General features: G+C 46.8%; 1 protein-coding gene across 1 annotated transcript in view; it reads right to left on the bottom strand.

The window, feature by feature from the left end:
* LOC135821763 (uncharacterized) overlaps window positions 1-17,740 on the bottom strand; it is a 52,595-nt gene that overhangs the window by 15,198 nt on the left and 19,657 nt on the right. The window contains exons 12-18 of the mRNA XM_065334761.1: window positions 16,824-17,150; window positions 15,185-15,268; window positions 13,277-13,363; window positions 12,577-12,657; window positions 5,381-5,467; window positions 2,267-2,905; window positions 1,082-1,396 (exon numbers count right to left, since the gene is read on the bottom strand). Coding sequence (XP_065190833.1) covers window positions 1,082-1,396; window positions 2,267-2,905; window positions 5,381-5,467; window positions 12,577-12,657; window positions 13,277-13,363; window positions 15,185-15,268; window positions 16,824-17,150 — 1,620 coding nt within the window. The remainder of the gene's footprint in view (window positions 1-1,081; window positions 1,397-2,266; window positions 2,906-5,380; window positions 5,468-12,576; window positions 12,658-13,276; window positions 13,364-15,184; window positions 15,269-16,823; window positions 17,151-17,740) is intronic.

Below are 17,740 nucleotides of genomic sequence, written 5' to 3'. Positions count from 1 at the left end.
AACGTGGTCCTGGGTGCCCAAATCACCTGGTCACCACGCCAGCAGGTGACAACTTTCACACCAAGGTTCAACTCGAGTTCAACTCGAGTGACTGGACTGCACCCAAAAAAGGTCAAACAGGCTAGTAAGTTGTACCCTGCAGGCACGGTGACCAGGTGACTGGTGTACGCAGGAGCACGTGACCGCTTCTTCATCCATGTTCGATTGGGAATAAAGGAGGAACGCCGCATCGCAGCCTTTTCGGACCAAAACCAGTCGACTCAGCGTCCAAAAGACTACAACATATGGGCCAATCGCGGTCATCCGTGCTTTTATAAGAACGAAATGGCGCTTTTAGTGACATTTTGCATACAAATCCCCATCTAGTATGGCGCAGTCACCCAGTTTCAGTGGAAGTACGCGAGTTCGATTGGGATTCAAGTAGGAAGGGAGCGTCTCAGCTTCCTCGGACCACGACCATTCGACTCAGCACCCCGAAGACTACAACTGGTGAAATTTTAATTTTTGCCTTAACTTCCCCTTTAAACACAATGCACCTGCAAACATAACGCTTGCCCGTCCTCGTCGGTTATTTAACTACTTTAAACGGAGATACACTCACGATCAGACTGAATGTCTAAATAACGTGCTTCGCAAGCGTTATGTTTGTAGGTGCATTGCGTTTAATGTTGCTTTTCTATACATGGTTATGAGTGCACAATTGATATTTTTCATTGATAAAATATGATACAATTCGCCTGTGGAGATTGCCCATTTCAAAATTTAAATAATAATAATACTAATAGGTCAGACTCGGATGGAAAGGCAACGATTAAAAAATTAAAAGAGAGGACCCAAGGTGTACAAGTTATGCGTTTTGTGCCAAACACTAACGACAATATTACATAAACCAGAGTGTGCAACTCGGGGTGGTTCCTGTGGGAGCGTAATTCGTGCAGTACGTCATTTCTGACCTCATGGTAAGCCACAGGTACGGTGAAAAGTTCCTTAAACAGTCACAGTGGTGCAGGTTGCCGAGTTTGTTAGGCATATGCTATAATTTTATCGTTTTGCTTTTAAAAGTTCAAGACATCTCACTTACTGACACAGAGGATTTGGGCTCGGTGATTGCTTGTGGTGTTCACAAACCTCTGTTTTCCCTCGCTAAACGTTACGGTTCTGTAAAGGGAGTTGCCGTTCACCACGATTGGTTTGACGTGATAAGGTGCTTGCCGAATAGCCAATCTATCTAGGAAGCTCTCTCTTAATACATAGCCATGTGCTTGCAGCCAGGCCCCGGTTATGAGGTGAAGTCCGTACTGCTCACATGCCTCCTCTGCGAATTGCTCAGTGACGTTGGGCCTCAGCGCTGGCGTTGCTGTGGTGTATACTGAGGAGTTGGCGTGAAGCCACTTGGCTGCAAAACAAGGGCACATACAGTAGGCAATAGGGCATACAGTCGTCCCTCTCTATTCCGGCACTTGTTTATCCAGCACCCTTGCAAACCAGCACACTTTCTGGCAAAACGATTTTTTTCAGTTCTTTTTCTACCCTTTAATCCGGCACTTGAATTCCGCCTCCAGCAGCGATTTTCTGCAACAAACCACTCAAACTGTACATAATTTGATTTTCTAATCCAGCAGTTGTACATCGCATACTGTCAGGGACCATTGTAACATACACAACACATGTAACATACATTTGGGAATAAATATCCTATGCTAGTGCATAAGATATTCCCAAGTGTATGTTATAGACATGCATTCCATGATTCCACAAAGTACTTGGTTTGACACAGAAAATCCCTATGTTTTGACATGCGACACAAACATGTATCATAACATGTGGGCCGGGTTGGAGGGCAGAATTTGATAATCCAGCACCCTTGTTTATCCAGCAGAAAATTCCATTGCAAAAGGTGCCAGATTAGAGAGGGACGACTGTATGCATAATAAACGCAATGACAACAGCGAGCATTCCCAGATGGCCTAGAGTACTCAACACCACCAGGATGGAGCGATCCAACAAAGGACTGCCTTAGCTCCACTTTGTGCATGAAACGAAGCGTTACAACAATTATTTAACCGATTCTCTCTGGTCTCTTCTGCCTTTTTGACAAAAGTTATGAAATAAATCTAAATAACGGGTGCCCACAATCTAGTCATGCTCAATAAAACCCGGTCTAACGGAAAGGTCAATGCTACCATTTCACCCCTATTCTGAGACAGGTTCAGGTGTCGGCCAATATTTGCAGGCATGGGGCTGGGTGGACAATGCAACAGCCTACCTTCGCAGATGACATCATGATGGCTTGCTCCATTACTATCAAGTAACTCTTCTCTTAACTCGTTCTTGCCCTGCTGGTACATGATATTTTGGTCATCCTCCTCGAGCGATGCCGATATTGAGATAGAGTTGCTGTCACCGCTCGCCATCATCTTGACATCAAGATGGCTTGCTCCACTACTATCATGTAACTCTTCTCTCAACTTGTTCTTAACTTGTTCTTGCCCTGACGATAGGGAGATAGGGTTGCTGTCACCGCTCGCCATCATCTCGAAATCAAGATGGCTTGCTCCACTACTATCATGTAACTCTTCTCTTAAGTTGTTCTTGCCCTCCTTGTAAATGACATGCTTGCCATCCCTCAAGAAAGATGTCCATATTGTGATAGGGTTGTTGAAATTGCTTGCCATCATCTTGTTGAGCAATTCTTCCATGCAGTCTCTCACGCCAAGCATCTGACTGGTGAAGGCATTATAGTCTACCACGTCGTATCCTCTTCTCTTGCACATCTGGCGGGCATGCGTCAAGTTCGTTTTCTTCTGACAGCTGTCACCGTCGAGGTGTGGATGACACGGCAAGCCGGCGAGAGCAATCCAGGTGTACATTGCCTTATCTGTACCCAGGCACTTTGTCTTGAAAGCTTAACATAACACAGTACACATGCAAGACACGGTCAGATGAAGTAGAACACAACTGGACCACAGCCTACCAAGACGTACACTTGCTCAGTAGGGATACCGCAGTCCATTTCAGAATTTGTTTACTAAAATGATCCCAAATATCATCGGACCATCACAGCTATACTGTAGAACCTGGTGTAAGCGACCTTTGGGTTTAGCGACCACCTGCTCTTAACACGGACCATTTTTCCATGCACTGACAGTTCTACACAGACACTGTGGGACCTGGTTCTAAAGACCACCTGGCTTTAACGACCGCTTTTGCTTGCACCGCGGAGTGGTCGCTTAAACCAGGTTTTACTGTAGTTCTGGTGATGGCAGTCAATTTTTTCTGCAGACTTTTCCGCTCTCAACTTTCCTCAAACTTCCGAACAAAACACCTACGTCAGGCGCTATTTGCTTTGTTCCTTGCCCTAAACTGTTACAGTACATATCGGTTATAGTGTGGTCGTGTACAAGAATATGCTGCCTACAAGAATTAACTATCATATCTTCATAATCGACCTCGCATTGCATCGTAATGCTGCAAGTGCACCTGCCGTGGCTATGTATCTTGTTGCAGAGCCACATGGACAGGCCTATGGGACTATGAACAGCCGCACGTACAAACGCACTACGAATGCATGTCCAATGATCTTCCCCGCCTGCAGGTCCATGGAGCTAGCTGTCCTGTTGTGTGGTGCCAGTGGGCCTTTTGAACTCGGACACTGGCGTGTACGTAGTGAGGACGGAGAATGCCACAAATGTAGAGACCCACCAAGCGCAGCTCACAGCCAAATCATCACGCTGTATGCCTGCGTCAATACACGCGATGATGCCATACACCAAGCTGACAGTCTTCAAGCTTCCGTTAATGCGTTACATGCATGGGGAACAAAGTGGCATGTTAAGTTTGAACCATCCAAGTCGCAGCTCCTACGAATCTCCTGCCATCGACAGCAGCCTTGGCCTGTCCCCGCAATAAACTTTGGAGGGGAGGTCATCCCACAACAGCCACACCTCAAGCTCCTCGGAGTTATGGTTGACTCCAAGCTATCCTTTTCCGCCCATCTCCGGTCAGTTGCTGCCAGGGCAAACTCACGTCTTGGCCTCCTACGTAGAGCTGCTCGTGTTCTGGACTGCCGTGGCATGCTGGCCGTGTATCACGGCTTCGTCCGGCCCCTGCTCGAGTACGCTCCCCTTGTCTGGATGGGAGCTGCTCCCACTAACCTTGAACACCTTAACAGAGTGCAGAGGCGTGCCCTCCACATCCTGGGACCCAACATCTTGCTACAGAGCCTAGAGGCCCGACGGACAGTGGCGGCACTGACTTTCGTCTACAAGCTGCTGGGCCAACCAGGTCCTCCTCTGCTGAGATCCATGGTCCCCCCTCTCGTCGTCCACCATGCCGCACCTGTAACCCGGAGACAATGCCAACAGTCTGCTTCACACCCCTTCCAACTGGAAAATGTTCTCCCTCCAGGCGCTCCTAACTACCTAAGACGCGCCTTTCCATACAACATCATCAACACCTGGAATGCGCTGCCATCCTCCCTCTTCACCAAACCACCATCTCCTAAGGGCCTACAATCCTTCAAAGCGAACGTCCACTACCATCTTCGCCGAAGCCAGTGGCTTTGGGCCACAGACTCCCTCTAACAGTTCAGAACTATTTCCATCCTGAAGCCCCCCCCCCCCCCCAAGTATTGCATGATGTTCACTGCATCTGAACTGCCTTTGAATCTATTTTTCTCTCTTCTTGTTCTCTCTCCACCCCCACCCCCCCCCCCCTCTCTCTCTCTCACTCACTCTCACTCTCTCTCTCTCTCTCTCTCTCTCTCTCTCTCTCTCGCTCTCTCTCTCTCTCTCTCTCTCTCTCTCTCTCTCTCTCTCTCTCTCTCTTTCTCCACCCCCCCTCTCTCTCTCTTTCTTTCTCCTCATCCATTCTACCTCACCTTCTCTTGTCTTTATCGCACTAAATCACCCCCCTCTTTATAGGCTATGGTGCGCAAGCTCACGTTAACGCCGAGACCATAGGTCGGTGTTGTGGGCTTGCCTCACCAGCACAGGCTTGCTTTGCAGCCCCTACTCTCCCTGCTGTTTTGTCATTGTATACTCTGTTGTCTTCTCCCCTTCTGACGAGTAGGTTGTGTACTTGGTAAAAAAAAATAAATAAAAAAAAATAATGAACAGCAGCCGAGCTTTCAGCTACTGTAAATCGCCCAATATTCGCGTCACTAAATTTTCTCGATTTCTTAGAACCAACAAGTTTGCGATGGCAAAAGGTCGCGAAGCACAGGGGACACCTATATACACCCACTGTTGAAGCTTGATTTCACGATGGTTAATATTTTGGCGAAAATAGCGAACATTAATCCGTCGCGAACATTAGGCATTTTACAGTATTCCAGAAACATGAACAAAACAGGGGTTTACTTCATACGGCATATACTTACTGTGCTGACACTGATCTCCATGGAAACGTTTCCGGCAGATGCAGGTGCCATCTTTGGTGCACTGGCCGTCATTCAAGCATTTGCATGCTGCAGCAGTGATTGGGAATGTGCATGCATTTTTCAAAGCACACGAAAAGGAACAGAATAACGGACTGTCAAGAAATTGTTCACATGTCCTTGCCCATCATCATGGACGCCTCAAACCAGCTCTTTTAACCACTTACAAGGGTGTCCAACTCCCCATATCAATATTTTTGCCGAAGGGGTAGGGGCGCTGTAACAGTATAGACTTGATTGATTGGAGAACTCCCCGAATGATGTTCAAACCAGAGGTTATAAAGCAAAAGAAAGGCGAGAACCGCAGGAGTGAGAATAGTAGGAACACAAGGTGTTACCATAAGACAAGCAAGAAGTGTCAAGGTAAAACTATTACACTCTCCCGGCCCCATAGGAAGCCAAGGTTCTATTAGATAACACAATCCAGTTAGGAGATGCAATTGTGGAAAGGGGAATATTAAATAATCACTCATGCACATGCATAACCACATTGAAGTGTAATCCAACTCAACTTCATCACTCTCACAAGGAGATGACGCAAAACCATATCAGTCTATAACATATTATTAACTATCTCAGTAAGAGATGCATATGGCTCAGCCCAGTTAGATCAAGGCTGCTGTCGTTGTGAGGCTAGATAGTTCTGCAGCGGTTTAATATTCCGACCAGACTCATCACATAGGTTGCCAGCGGGCTCCCACGTAGCTTTGCTGCTGGGGTAACCCTTCCAATGCACCAGGAAGTGTTGCTCACCACTGCGGTGTCGGTGATTCAAAACGGCTTCGACAACATAGCGTGTGTGTCCATCTAGATCTGTGAAGGGCGAAGGCGGGGGTTGGTGCCTTCCAGGAATCGTGTTCTCTTCGTAGCGTTTAAGAGCAGTGACATTAAACACGGGATGGCAGCGAAGTTCACGGGGTAGGTCCAAGCGAAAAGCATTCGCTCCAATCTTAGCCTGGATATGATACGGACCAAACGACTTGGATTGCAACTTCCGAGAGGGCTGGCCACGAGCTTCCGGGGTCAGTAGAAAGTCTCTGTAGACAAGAAGGCTATCACCAACCTTCAAATCACTGGGCGTTCTCGTCTGGTCTGCGTATAGAGCTTGCCTTGCCTGGGCGTCGAGCATTGCATCTCGAGCTATCCTTAGTGCGGCTTCCTGCTCGTGAAGCCAATCGACCGAATCACTCCTTTCCCCTCCCGTAAGAATGAATTCGGGCGGGGATTTAGGGTCAAACCCATAGTTTAGATAGAACGGTGTATTAGCTACAGATGACTGTTGTGAACTATTTATTGCAAACTCGCAGAGTGGTAGAAGCGAATCCCAATTGTCCTGTCTCAAGTTCACAAATGCTCTTAGAACATCTCCCGCTTGCCGGGTAACTCTCTCTGTCAAACCATCCGTTTGAGGGTGGTTAGCAGGGCTGAATGCCAATTTAGTTCCTAGCTGAGAGAATACTTCTTTGAAAAAAGCTGCAGTGAATCGTGGATCGCGATCGGAAACAATGGTCGAGCTCAGCCCGTGCAGACGAAACACGTTTTGAATGTACAGTTGAGCACTGCCCTTAGCATCAATCTTCGAGTTTGTTGGAACAAGATGTACGCATTTCGTAAGTCGGTCTACAAAGGTGTAAATTGCGTCGAAGCCACGAGAAGTAATAGACTGTGAGCCAAGTGCATGAATTCATGATTTTCGTTCCCACTTTGGGTGTACCGCGATTTTGTTCTTTTAGCATGTGGAGAGACCTAATAGAAGATCATTTTTGATTGTTGTCAGTTTGGGAAGCTTGCAGGGAAGTCAAAATAAGCAATTATCTTAACATACCCCGTTTCCATAGCAACTACATAGCAACTGACATAGCAACATGCTATTTTGAAGGTGTTTCTTACTTTTTTCAGCAGGCAACGGCACTGGACGAAGAAATGTATATCAAGCGTCATTGCAGCTGGGTTAAAATAACTATACGAGGCCAAAAATTATAGAATTACGCATAAGTGCATTGTATAATGTACGTGCACATTTTAAATATTACTCGAAGTGACGATGCACTGGTAGGTAAGTGCACGTGAAATGGTGCCGACAACCACGAAATGCATTTCAGGAATGATAATGTACAGAACAAACAGGTGGCATTCAATATACAAAGCCCAGCAGCAGCGAATTCTCCAGACAACGGTTGGAAAAGACCATCAATAACAGCCAGGAGAATCTGGTTTAATCCGGTGCAATGCTCATTTCACCCTCTACATCTCTATAATATGGCAGAATAATGTTAAAGAAGTTGCTGGATACAGGATTTGTATATTTGCACTCATATAACTGATCAATGTACCGTTACTTCGTAAGTACTGCTGTATTGCTTCCTAACTTATAAGTGCAAAGGGTAGAGCAATGACCGTAACCAGTAACGTTAGAGGACCGCAGGGGTATACCGGTAGATACAGATCTGTAGTTTATTTGAACTATAATAATAATTATTTTGAAACATTAGTTACATTACCCATTGTATGTACAGAACACAAGCGGAAAGATACAATTAATCATAGTCTGAAGCACTTCAGTATAAAAGATCGAAACAGTTATTAGCTCTCCGGAGATAAGGTACATTGTGCGTTCTACATGTATTTCTGCTCCAACAGATTACAAAAACCTTTAGTTTAGCTTGACTGATCAGCAGCAAGCATGCTAGCACACTGATATGATTGACATGATGATGTTCGCACTGCCACTGCGCTGCACTAGCACTGCACACAATACTATAGAAACCACGAAAAAACATCGTCATGATGCGGCTGGGTTTGCACCACCGTACATTTTTGCGAGGTCAGTGGTGCAACAGAAGTCCGCTCCAGCTCTTGTGACCTTGGTTCTTGTCGATGGCGGCTATTGATTTGGCCAAAGTAGTTTCTCCCTTCTATTTGGGCATGTTCGTGCCTGATTTGGAAGTGACAACAAGCTGAATTCGTATCTAGTCGAGTAGATGAAACGAACTGGGGAAAAAAATTGCGGTACGCTCAAGGTCGGAACGAAAAAAAATTCTAACAGGATTTTTGGTGCCTGGCTCACAGTCTATAAGGGGCAATCCAACAATAAAATCCATTGAGATATCCTGCCAAGGACTATTAGGTATTGGAAGTGACTGGAGAAGCCCTGTTCGTGGCTGACCTCCCTTCGTTCGCTGGCAGAGATCACAGGTTTTGACAAATCTCTTGATATCGAGACCCATTCAGGGCCAGTAGAAAAAACGTGCTAGGCGGAAGTACGTTCGATCACGACCCGGGTGGCCAGCCGTTGCACACTCATGGTGTTCTTGAATGAGCTTTAACCGGACACCGCACTGTGGCATGCACAACCGGTTATTGGGGGATGCCTTGAGGTACAAGCGATCAGTGGATTTGTCCCAATAATAGCGATCATGCAAATTATCTGGGAGAGAATGCTTCAATCTTTCTATGATGGGAGTTAGCTCTTTGTCTCTCTGGTAGGCATCTGATATTGTATTGGACACGTCATCATTCATTGCTAAAGCATACTCAATAGCATTCAAACGTGGTACTGCATTCTCCACGAGGTTACTCTCATGGAGATCTGGGCGACGCGAAAGGGGATCTGCAGGGTTCTCTCTGCCGGGTCTGTGACGGACTGTGTAGTCATAGTCAGCTAGGAATTCAACCCATCGCGCCTCTCTCTTTGTAATGCTTGGTTTTGTTTTCAAATAAACTACCGCCATGTTGTCTGTAATGATCTCAAAGTGTTGAAAGAGGTATATGCGCAAGGTCTTTAGCGCAAACACTACGGCCAATGTTTCTCTTTCTGTAGCTGTATAATTCTGTTCAGCAGCAGACAATTTTCGGCTAGCATAAGCCACTGGATGCCAGGCATCTTCCTCTAGTTCTTGGAGAAGAACACATCCCAAGGCGAAATCGCTTGCATCTGTTACCACTCTGAATGGTCGGTTCACATCAGCCAGCCGCAATAGGGGCGCATTCAACAAGGCATGCTTTAGCGATTCAAAGGCATGTTGCCGAGAGCTGTTCCACTCGAATCGTGCATGTTTTCCCATTATCTCCTCTAAGTTCTTAGAGAGCGATGAGTATTGATCTATGAATCGTCTAAAATAATTCGTAAATCCAAGAAATTGCCTCTCCTCTGTGACGGAAGTCGGAGCGGGCCAGACCTTTACTGCGGCAATCTTGTCTGGGTCAGGGGCGACGTGCAGTCCATCGATGCAATGTCCCAGGAACCGCACACTCTCCACGCCAAATTCACATTTTGACCGTTTGCAAAATAACTGGTTGTCCCGGAGCACGCTCAATACCGACCGGACATGCTGCATATGCTCCGACCACGTTTTGCTGAAGATGAGTATGTCATCTAGGAACACGACTACGAACTCCCTCAGATATGGTTGAAGAATCGTATTCATCATGGATTGAAATGTTGCCGGTGCATTGGTGAGACCAAATCCCATGACCCTAAATTAGTAATGCCCAAAGGGAGTGTTAATCGCGGTTTTGGGCGCGTCCTCAGCTTGAATGCGAATCTGATTATACCCTGATCGGAGGTCTAGTTTCGTGAAGTACCTAGCGCCCTGTACGGTATCGAATAAATCATCCACATTGGGCAAGCACGCCTTGTTCTTAACAGTTATCTTGTTTAGCTCCCTCCAATCGCAGACCATGCATAACGAACCATCAGCTTTCTTGACAAAAAACACCGGTGCACCAAAGGGGGACTTACTTGGTTCTACGAAACCCTTTTTCAAGAGTTCTGTGAGCTGTTTCTTCAATTCCTCCATTTCTGGCCTGGGCAGGCGATAGGCAGGTCGCGATGGGGGTGATGAGCCTTCCTCCAGGCGGATTTCGTGGTCTACAAACCTCTCTGGTGGGAGTCTAGCTGGCAGATCATCCGGGAAAAGATCTTCATAGTCACGGAACATGGCCTTGAGATCTGGGTGCTCGTTCTGAGTGGATTTGTCGGGAGGTTCCTTGCCAATGCCGTCTTCTACGCTGAATCATGCCAGAACACCTTCGTCTCCACTCCTAAGAGTATGCCTAGCCTGACGACCAGATATGAACATCGCCTCCACAGGAGCGGTCGGTTTGCTGACGCACAAGGCAAACCATTCGAGTTCAACCTGACTTCATTCGTCCGGAAGTTTATGTCTGGATTGTTACGCGTTAACCAAGGTTTCCGCAATATAGCGTCATAGCGATGAAGGGGGAACACCGTGAAGGTTTGGTTATCGCTGAAGTCGCCTACGATAACCTTCAATTCATGGGTCGTCTCCATGGGAAACGAGCTTGATGCTCCATCAGCCAGCGTGACATTCAGGTTTTCCGAGCCAATTTCGGTTGGCAGGTTAACTCTCCTGGCAAACTGTTTGGCAATGAAATCATGGGTCGAGCCCGAATCTATTAACATAAGCGCGCGACGACCGTTGATTTTGCCTTCTACACGCAGGAGCTCATGTTCCGTTTCCACATTGATGCTGGTAACCTGGGCCTCAATAGTTGGTGTAACATCTCGCTTGAAATTGGCTTCGGAGCATTCAGCATCATCGTCAACATCCTCCACAGCGAGGCTACTGAATCGGTTACGGGTAGAGACGGAGCACACACTACACGCAGGTGATGCCTTTTCTTGATGCGTCAGTAATCGCATCGGCCTTACTGACGTCCACCGTTTGGGTGATCTCGATGCTGCGGGCAATTCTGGGCCATATGGCCTGGTCGACGACATGCGAAGCAGCCCCCCCCCCCCCTGGGCTCGTAATGTCTCACGTTCCTCGGGGCTTAGTTTTGTTAGCTTTCTGCTACCTGATGGTGGTGCGAATCCCGGCCCGGTCGCCAGTGGTGGTCTGCGCTGAAATCGGCTGTCTGAGGCGACTGCTAGCGCTGCCTGAACGGCGGCTGACAGTGTAGTGGGGTGTTCCTTCACTACCAAGGTCCGCATGTTGCCGTGCAGGCTGTTGACAAATAGCAAGGCTCTGGAGAGTTCGTCAAGTTCCGGCACCTGTAAACTTAGCCGAGAAAACTCCGTTACGTACGATTCAATTGACCCACGCTGTTGGATAGAGAACATATCCAACCGCACTCTTTCCCCGTCATAGTGCGGGCCATAAACTCGCGCTAGGGCGCTTTTCAAAGAATGCCAATCCGAAAACTGCTCACCTGCTTCGATGGAAGAAATTAACCAAAGACGCGCATTCCCAGCGAGGTAGCTAGCCGCAAAATTAACTTGGCTCTCCGGGTCACCTGAGGTGAGCACTTCAAGGCTAACTCGACCGTAAATACCCACTCTTTGAACTCGGAAGGGTTGCCATGGAAAACATTTGGTTCTCTGGTAACGCGTTTGACGCTCGGGCTTGTCTGGGAGAGAGAACGCGATCGACACGGGGCTAGATCCGGAGGACTTGAGCTTGATGTAGCAGGTAATTGATGTCGTCCAACTGTAGCAGCCACGTTGTCCCGAGCGCGGCGGATCTCACGGAAAGCGGCGTATAGCAGAGCAGTAGCGGCCAGGAGCACAAGGCACGTCAAAGGGCAAACGATGATCTCAACCATCCTCAAGCTACCAGTGTAACAGTATAGACTTGATTGATTGGAGAATTCCCCGAATGATGTTCAAACCAGAGGTTTAAAAGCAAAAGAAAGGCGAGAACCGCAGGAGTGAGAATAGTAGGAACACAAGGTGTTACCATAAGACAAGCAAGAAGTGTCAAGGTAAAACTATTACAGGCGCAGCATTGACTTCCGTGCACGCTGCTTTGCACACTTCACGCTTTACACTTCAAGTGCAGAGATGTATTAATTTTTAGCTTCTTCTTTTCTTTTCTTTTTAGATCAGTTTACAAGGCAACACAATATTGTAGCTTCTTCGCCCCTGTATTCTAGTTGCAGTGTTCAGATTAGCCAGAATTCTTGTAGCCGACATATGCTCTCCAAATCAGTTTAAAATTATCACATCCCGGCTACAAACTGAGCATATGTTGCAGAACAGGTCGGAGAAGCCCGCATGAGGACTCGGGAGTTGTTTTCTTGTCTTCAAAATACAACATTCAAGCATGCGTGAGAGCATAGGTCATACATTCTCTGACATGCCTACATACATTACAGCAGCTTTCTTCAGCCCTTACCTTCTGTGCAGTTAGGTCCATCTAGTCTGGCCGTACATTCGCATACTTTGTTCTTTTTCACCCAGGGATGTGTACACACAACTGCATCACACATCGCAAGGAAGGGGAAGAAGAGGAAGAGAGTAAATCAGCCAGAAACGAAGTCAGACAGACTTAAAGGTTGCATTTGGTTGGGCAATTCCAGGATGATATTGACCACCCGTGATTCTGGAATGTTAATGATAGCTTGCATGCCGTCCTACCGGTAAGACCACGGGTCCTACCGGTAGAACCCAAGAAATCGCGCTGCAAAAGTGCTGTTGCTTGAGAATCTTGTTGAAACAATTGTTGAGATGAGGTCCTTGTAGTACAAAGTAATGGCGCAAAAGGCAAGACTACATCCAGGGCATTGCATATGTGCAATTTCATCAATTCTCAAAATGGGCGCCATGTTCCTGTCGGAGCGCTTGCAACTGCGTCCAAAGTGAATTTCGACCGTGGCATATCGATTGCCATGGCAGTGGAATGCAAAATTCCATGCTCCGTTTCCATGGCTACCATGGACTGTTGCCATAGAATTTATTATTATGCCTTGTACGATCACGTCCAAAAAGCGTGGACTCCTTCATTAGCGAGTCAAAGTACTTGTCAGTGCATGATTATAAATTCCCAAGGGAACTGAAAAAGAATACTTGAAGAAAACTAAATATTTTCTACTTACCGAGTTGGCACTTGTCTCCGGTGAATCCTTTCGGGCAGCTGCATTCACCTTTGTTGTCACACTGACCCTGATTCAAGCACTTGCATGCTGCAACGCCCATCAATAAACGCATGCACGGAGTCGCATAGAAAAATGCACGGGGTGTTACTCTATGCTTAGTGGAAATCGAGACATTTATCATTTGGTCGGAACTAGGTCTCCGCTGACCTGGTGAGAAGGCAGAAATGCCTGTTCACTTGGTGAAGTAAAATAAAAATAAACACAACAACAACAACAACAACAACAACAACAACAACAACAACAACAACAACAACAACAACAACAACAACAACAACAACAACAACAACAACAACAACAACAACAACAACCCAGTACAGCCTTCGACACGCACGCACTTGGCACCTCCCACCCTCCAGAACCGATCGCTGTAAAGACTCCCCACTGTACAAGTCCCTAGAATACTACAATGCCCTCCCTGCTAGCATTCGTGACATCTCCTCCCGACCTGCTTTCAAACAAGAAATCTGCTCACTGCTGATTAACTCAATCTGCTCCTGCAGCGCTCACCCTCTCCCATACTTGTAAAGTTCAAAGTGATGTGAATCACTTTCCAACTGTTTAACCCACAATCTCACCTTCTCATCAATTTATCTCTTATTGGCGATGGTGCCATCGTGAGAATAAAGAATTCGAATTCGAACAACAACAACAACAACAAGTCTCCCCCTCTACACTCCTCTGGATCATTCAACACTGCTCCATCGGCTCAAATGGCCGACAATGTTCTCTCGCCGCAAAGTGAAGCTCACCCTTCTTGCTCACTCCATAAAATACCAATATGCCCCACAACACATACGCTTGCTCAACACTCCCGCTCAAGTTACGGCCCAGTACAGCCTTCGACACGCACGCACTTGGCACCTCCCACCCTCAAGAACCGATCGCTGTATAGACTCCCCACTGTACAAGTCCCTAGAATACTACAATGCCCTCCCTGCTAGCATTCGTGACGTCTCCTCCCGACCTGCTTTCAAACAAGAAATCTTGTCACTGCTGATTAACTCAATCTGCTTCTGCAGCGCTCACCCTCTCCCATACTTGTAAAGTTCAAAGTGATGTAAATCACTTTCCAACTTTCTAACCCACAATCTCACCTTCTCATAAATTTATCTCTTATTGGCGATGGTGCCATCGTGAGAATAAAGAATTCAAATTCAAACAACAACAACAACAACAACAACAACAACAACAACAACAACAACAACAACAACAACAACAACAACAACAACAACAACAACAACAACAACAACAACAACAACAACAACAACAACAACAACAACAACAACAACAACAACAACAACAACAACAACAACAACAACAACACCATTTGACTGAGGTGGGCATGATCGATAGGGCGAATCCCGAGCAAGTGCGTGATCAATTGGCCTAATCTGGCCGAATCCGGAGTAGGTGTACTTGGAGTGGAATCCGATAACACCGGCCTCCACACCGGGAGTCGCTGGAGTGGAAATGGACGTTGGCGTTTTTTGGAAGCCTTCGCAGAATCTTTGTACGACATGCGTGCATTTTGCGTACTACACCCTTGCTTTGTTAGTTTGGGTCAGCGTTGCTCGAATTGCACTGCCTGCTCGCACTCAATCCAGTTTCGCCAATCGATGACACCCTTGAGCACGAGCTAATTAGCGATTTAGCCGTGGCAATGTCAGCCATCTCCAGCAAATGCTTCATCCGAGGTACAGGGCTTTCCATGACTTTCACAATAACTAAGTGGTCTAGGTGAATTGGGCCGGTCTCTCCGCTTGCATAGATCATGATACCGGATGATCTCCAGCAGTCTTGCTGCGTGTTCTTAGATAAAACAAAAAAACGAATGGCTCGGTGTCTTACCCTTTTCACAATATTGACCATAGGTTGAGGTGCGGTTACATACACAACTCAGGTCTGGTCCAAGAACACCGGTCTCACACGTCTCTGTGCAGAACAGGACAACAAAAAGTCAATTGCATTACACTCTAAAGGTCGATCCACAGTACAACCTTCTGCGACGTGACACACGATTTGCGACAGTTGCGACAAGAATCTGCCTGTCGCGAGCTGTCGCAAGCTGTTGCAAGGCACCTGTCGCAGAAGTTGAAGAATGTTGTACGACATACACAAAATGGAGTACTGTTTCGACCCTGGGTGCACGTGCAGTGCACGTGCATAGTTATACTAGCGCATAAAGATGTCGCAAACATGAAAACGATAGATGATATGCCATATAACGTGCAACTAGACTTGGGAGGGCATTGCAGAGTAGTTGCATACAAAGTTCAAAGTTGTACAGTTACCTGTGACTTGTCCTCTTGCAGAGCTCAGGGCCTACCGTGTACACATTGTAGTATAATTTGTATGCAACTTGTGTGCAATGCCCCCTCAAGTCTAGTAGCACGTTATTTGGCATATCATCTATTGTGAACTGTGTGTCGCTGTCGCAGCTCGTCGCAGGTGTTGTAAAGTTGCATGTCGCATCGCAAGAATTTGTATTGTGAATCGGCCTTTACAGTCCCTAACACTTGACATTTTTGATAACCCAAAATGATGGTCCAAGAAACCTTATCAGGCAGCAAAAAATTATAGGAACTGATGCGTGAGAGCAGGGATTTTTTTCAGTATCTACCCTCATAGGATCTGCCAAAGAGCTAAAGCATAGTGCATTTGACAGTTGCCGTTAAAATACAGCAGGGTGCCAATTGTCAGCCACCCTTCGGGGCATCGGCCATTTCCACGGTGATCAGATGAGAAGAATGGTCGGTTATGGGACCACTCATACATCTATCACATGCATATTCCAGCATATTTTCAACATTTTTGTACGACAGGAACTAGGTGCACTCCAGCTTCTCATCGTTGTACATTTTGACTGAATAACCTGCTGTAAAACATCTTGGGCATCGCTTGAGTGCTGCTCCGAGTGGCAAAAATCAGCAAAACTTCAAAAAAAGCTGCCAATTTTGTATGTTGTCCAGCCCGACCAGGAGATCCGGATAACCGATTGTCCGGAGAGTTAACGTCCGCACAATCGGTGTTTGACTGTAAAATAATATCCCATCATACCCCTCATGCGAACACCAAGATATGGCCTGCACTCCCAGGGGTGCGGACAATCGCCACGCTACACTGCATAGACTTTCTTCCAACAAATAAAGTTGCTTGTGCCAAACAAGCAAGTCGCAATCGAAACTTCGAAATTACGGGAAAAACACAACCTGATCCTCAGTTAAGGAAGGGCTCTCTATATTGGGATCCATTGTGCGTACAAGAAATGCTTGGATACGACATGTTTGCACATTGCAAGGTCACATCGTACATAGTGGCTCATTATTAGCACAAGCCCTGTTCACACAGTTAACGGTGGCACAGGAGACATGTTACACAAATGCACAAATGCACAACAGTATACTCATCGTGCTGATGTCACACACAAGGGCAGAGCACTACTTGCGCATGGTCAGCCGTTTAAGTTAAGAAGCCTTGTCTCACTTACTGACACAGAGAATCTGGGCTTGAGTTTTGCTTGTGGCGTTCTGAAACGTCTGCTTTCGCGCGCTAAACATTACGGTTCTGTAAAGGGAATGGCCATTGACTCGGATTGACGCGACGTGGTAAGGTGCTTGCTGGTGTTTATGCAATAAGGCCAACTTCTCTAGCCAGCGCTCTGTTAACACATGGCCATGTTCTTCTAGCCACTCCTTGGTAATGAGATGATGTCCGTACTCCTGACATGCGTCCTCTGCGAACTGCTCAGTCACGCTGGGTCTGTGTGCTGGAGTTGCTGCGGCGTGTACAGAACCGTTGGCCTGGAGCCATTTGGCTGCAAAGCAAGGGAAGATACAGTTGTGGGTAGAAACACATCATGAAACAAATCTACGAATAAGGGGAGCTTGAAATCAAACGCCCCGCTCCATGACACCCGATCTCATGGATAAGGAAGTGCCCAGAGCTAGTGAGTAGTTCAATGTTCTAGTGTTGAAACGAGCGTATCTATAACAAACGAGCGATCAGTTTCACTAACGAGCAACCTATCGAGCGAGCTAACGAGTTTCATTGATGTGGCAAATATGATTTTTTGAATAATTTTTTTTCTATTAAAGACTTTTTTCAGATGGTTCAAATTATCACCGCCGGCATTTGGGGTTGCTGCTGCTTCACTTCGGACTGTTGTTTGGTGTCGAGATGTCTTTTCAGCGCCGTCTTTGAGCAGCCTTTGAAAGAAAAGACCGTTTTGCAAAGATGGGAAGTAGCCCTGGTCTTCGCTGCATCGCGGGAGAAAACTTCCAAACGACTGAGCGTAACTTTCACTCGAATGGAGGTGACCGAAGCATATCCTGCGACAGGTCAGCAGATGCGGAACACGACATCAGTAGAGTCCACCAAAGCTGCAACGACAACTGAAGCAACTCA

Source organism: Sycon ciliatum, chromosome 7 (genome assembly GCF_964019385.1).
Source record: "Sycon ciliatum chromosome 7, ocSycCili1.1, whole genome shotgun sequence".
Lineage (NCBI taxonomy): Eukaryota > Metazoa > Porifera > Calcarea > Leucosolenida > Sycettidae > Sycon > Sycon ciliatum.
Note: the sequence above shows the minus strand (reverse complement) of the source record. Positions and strands in the feature narration are given on the sequence as shown.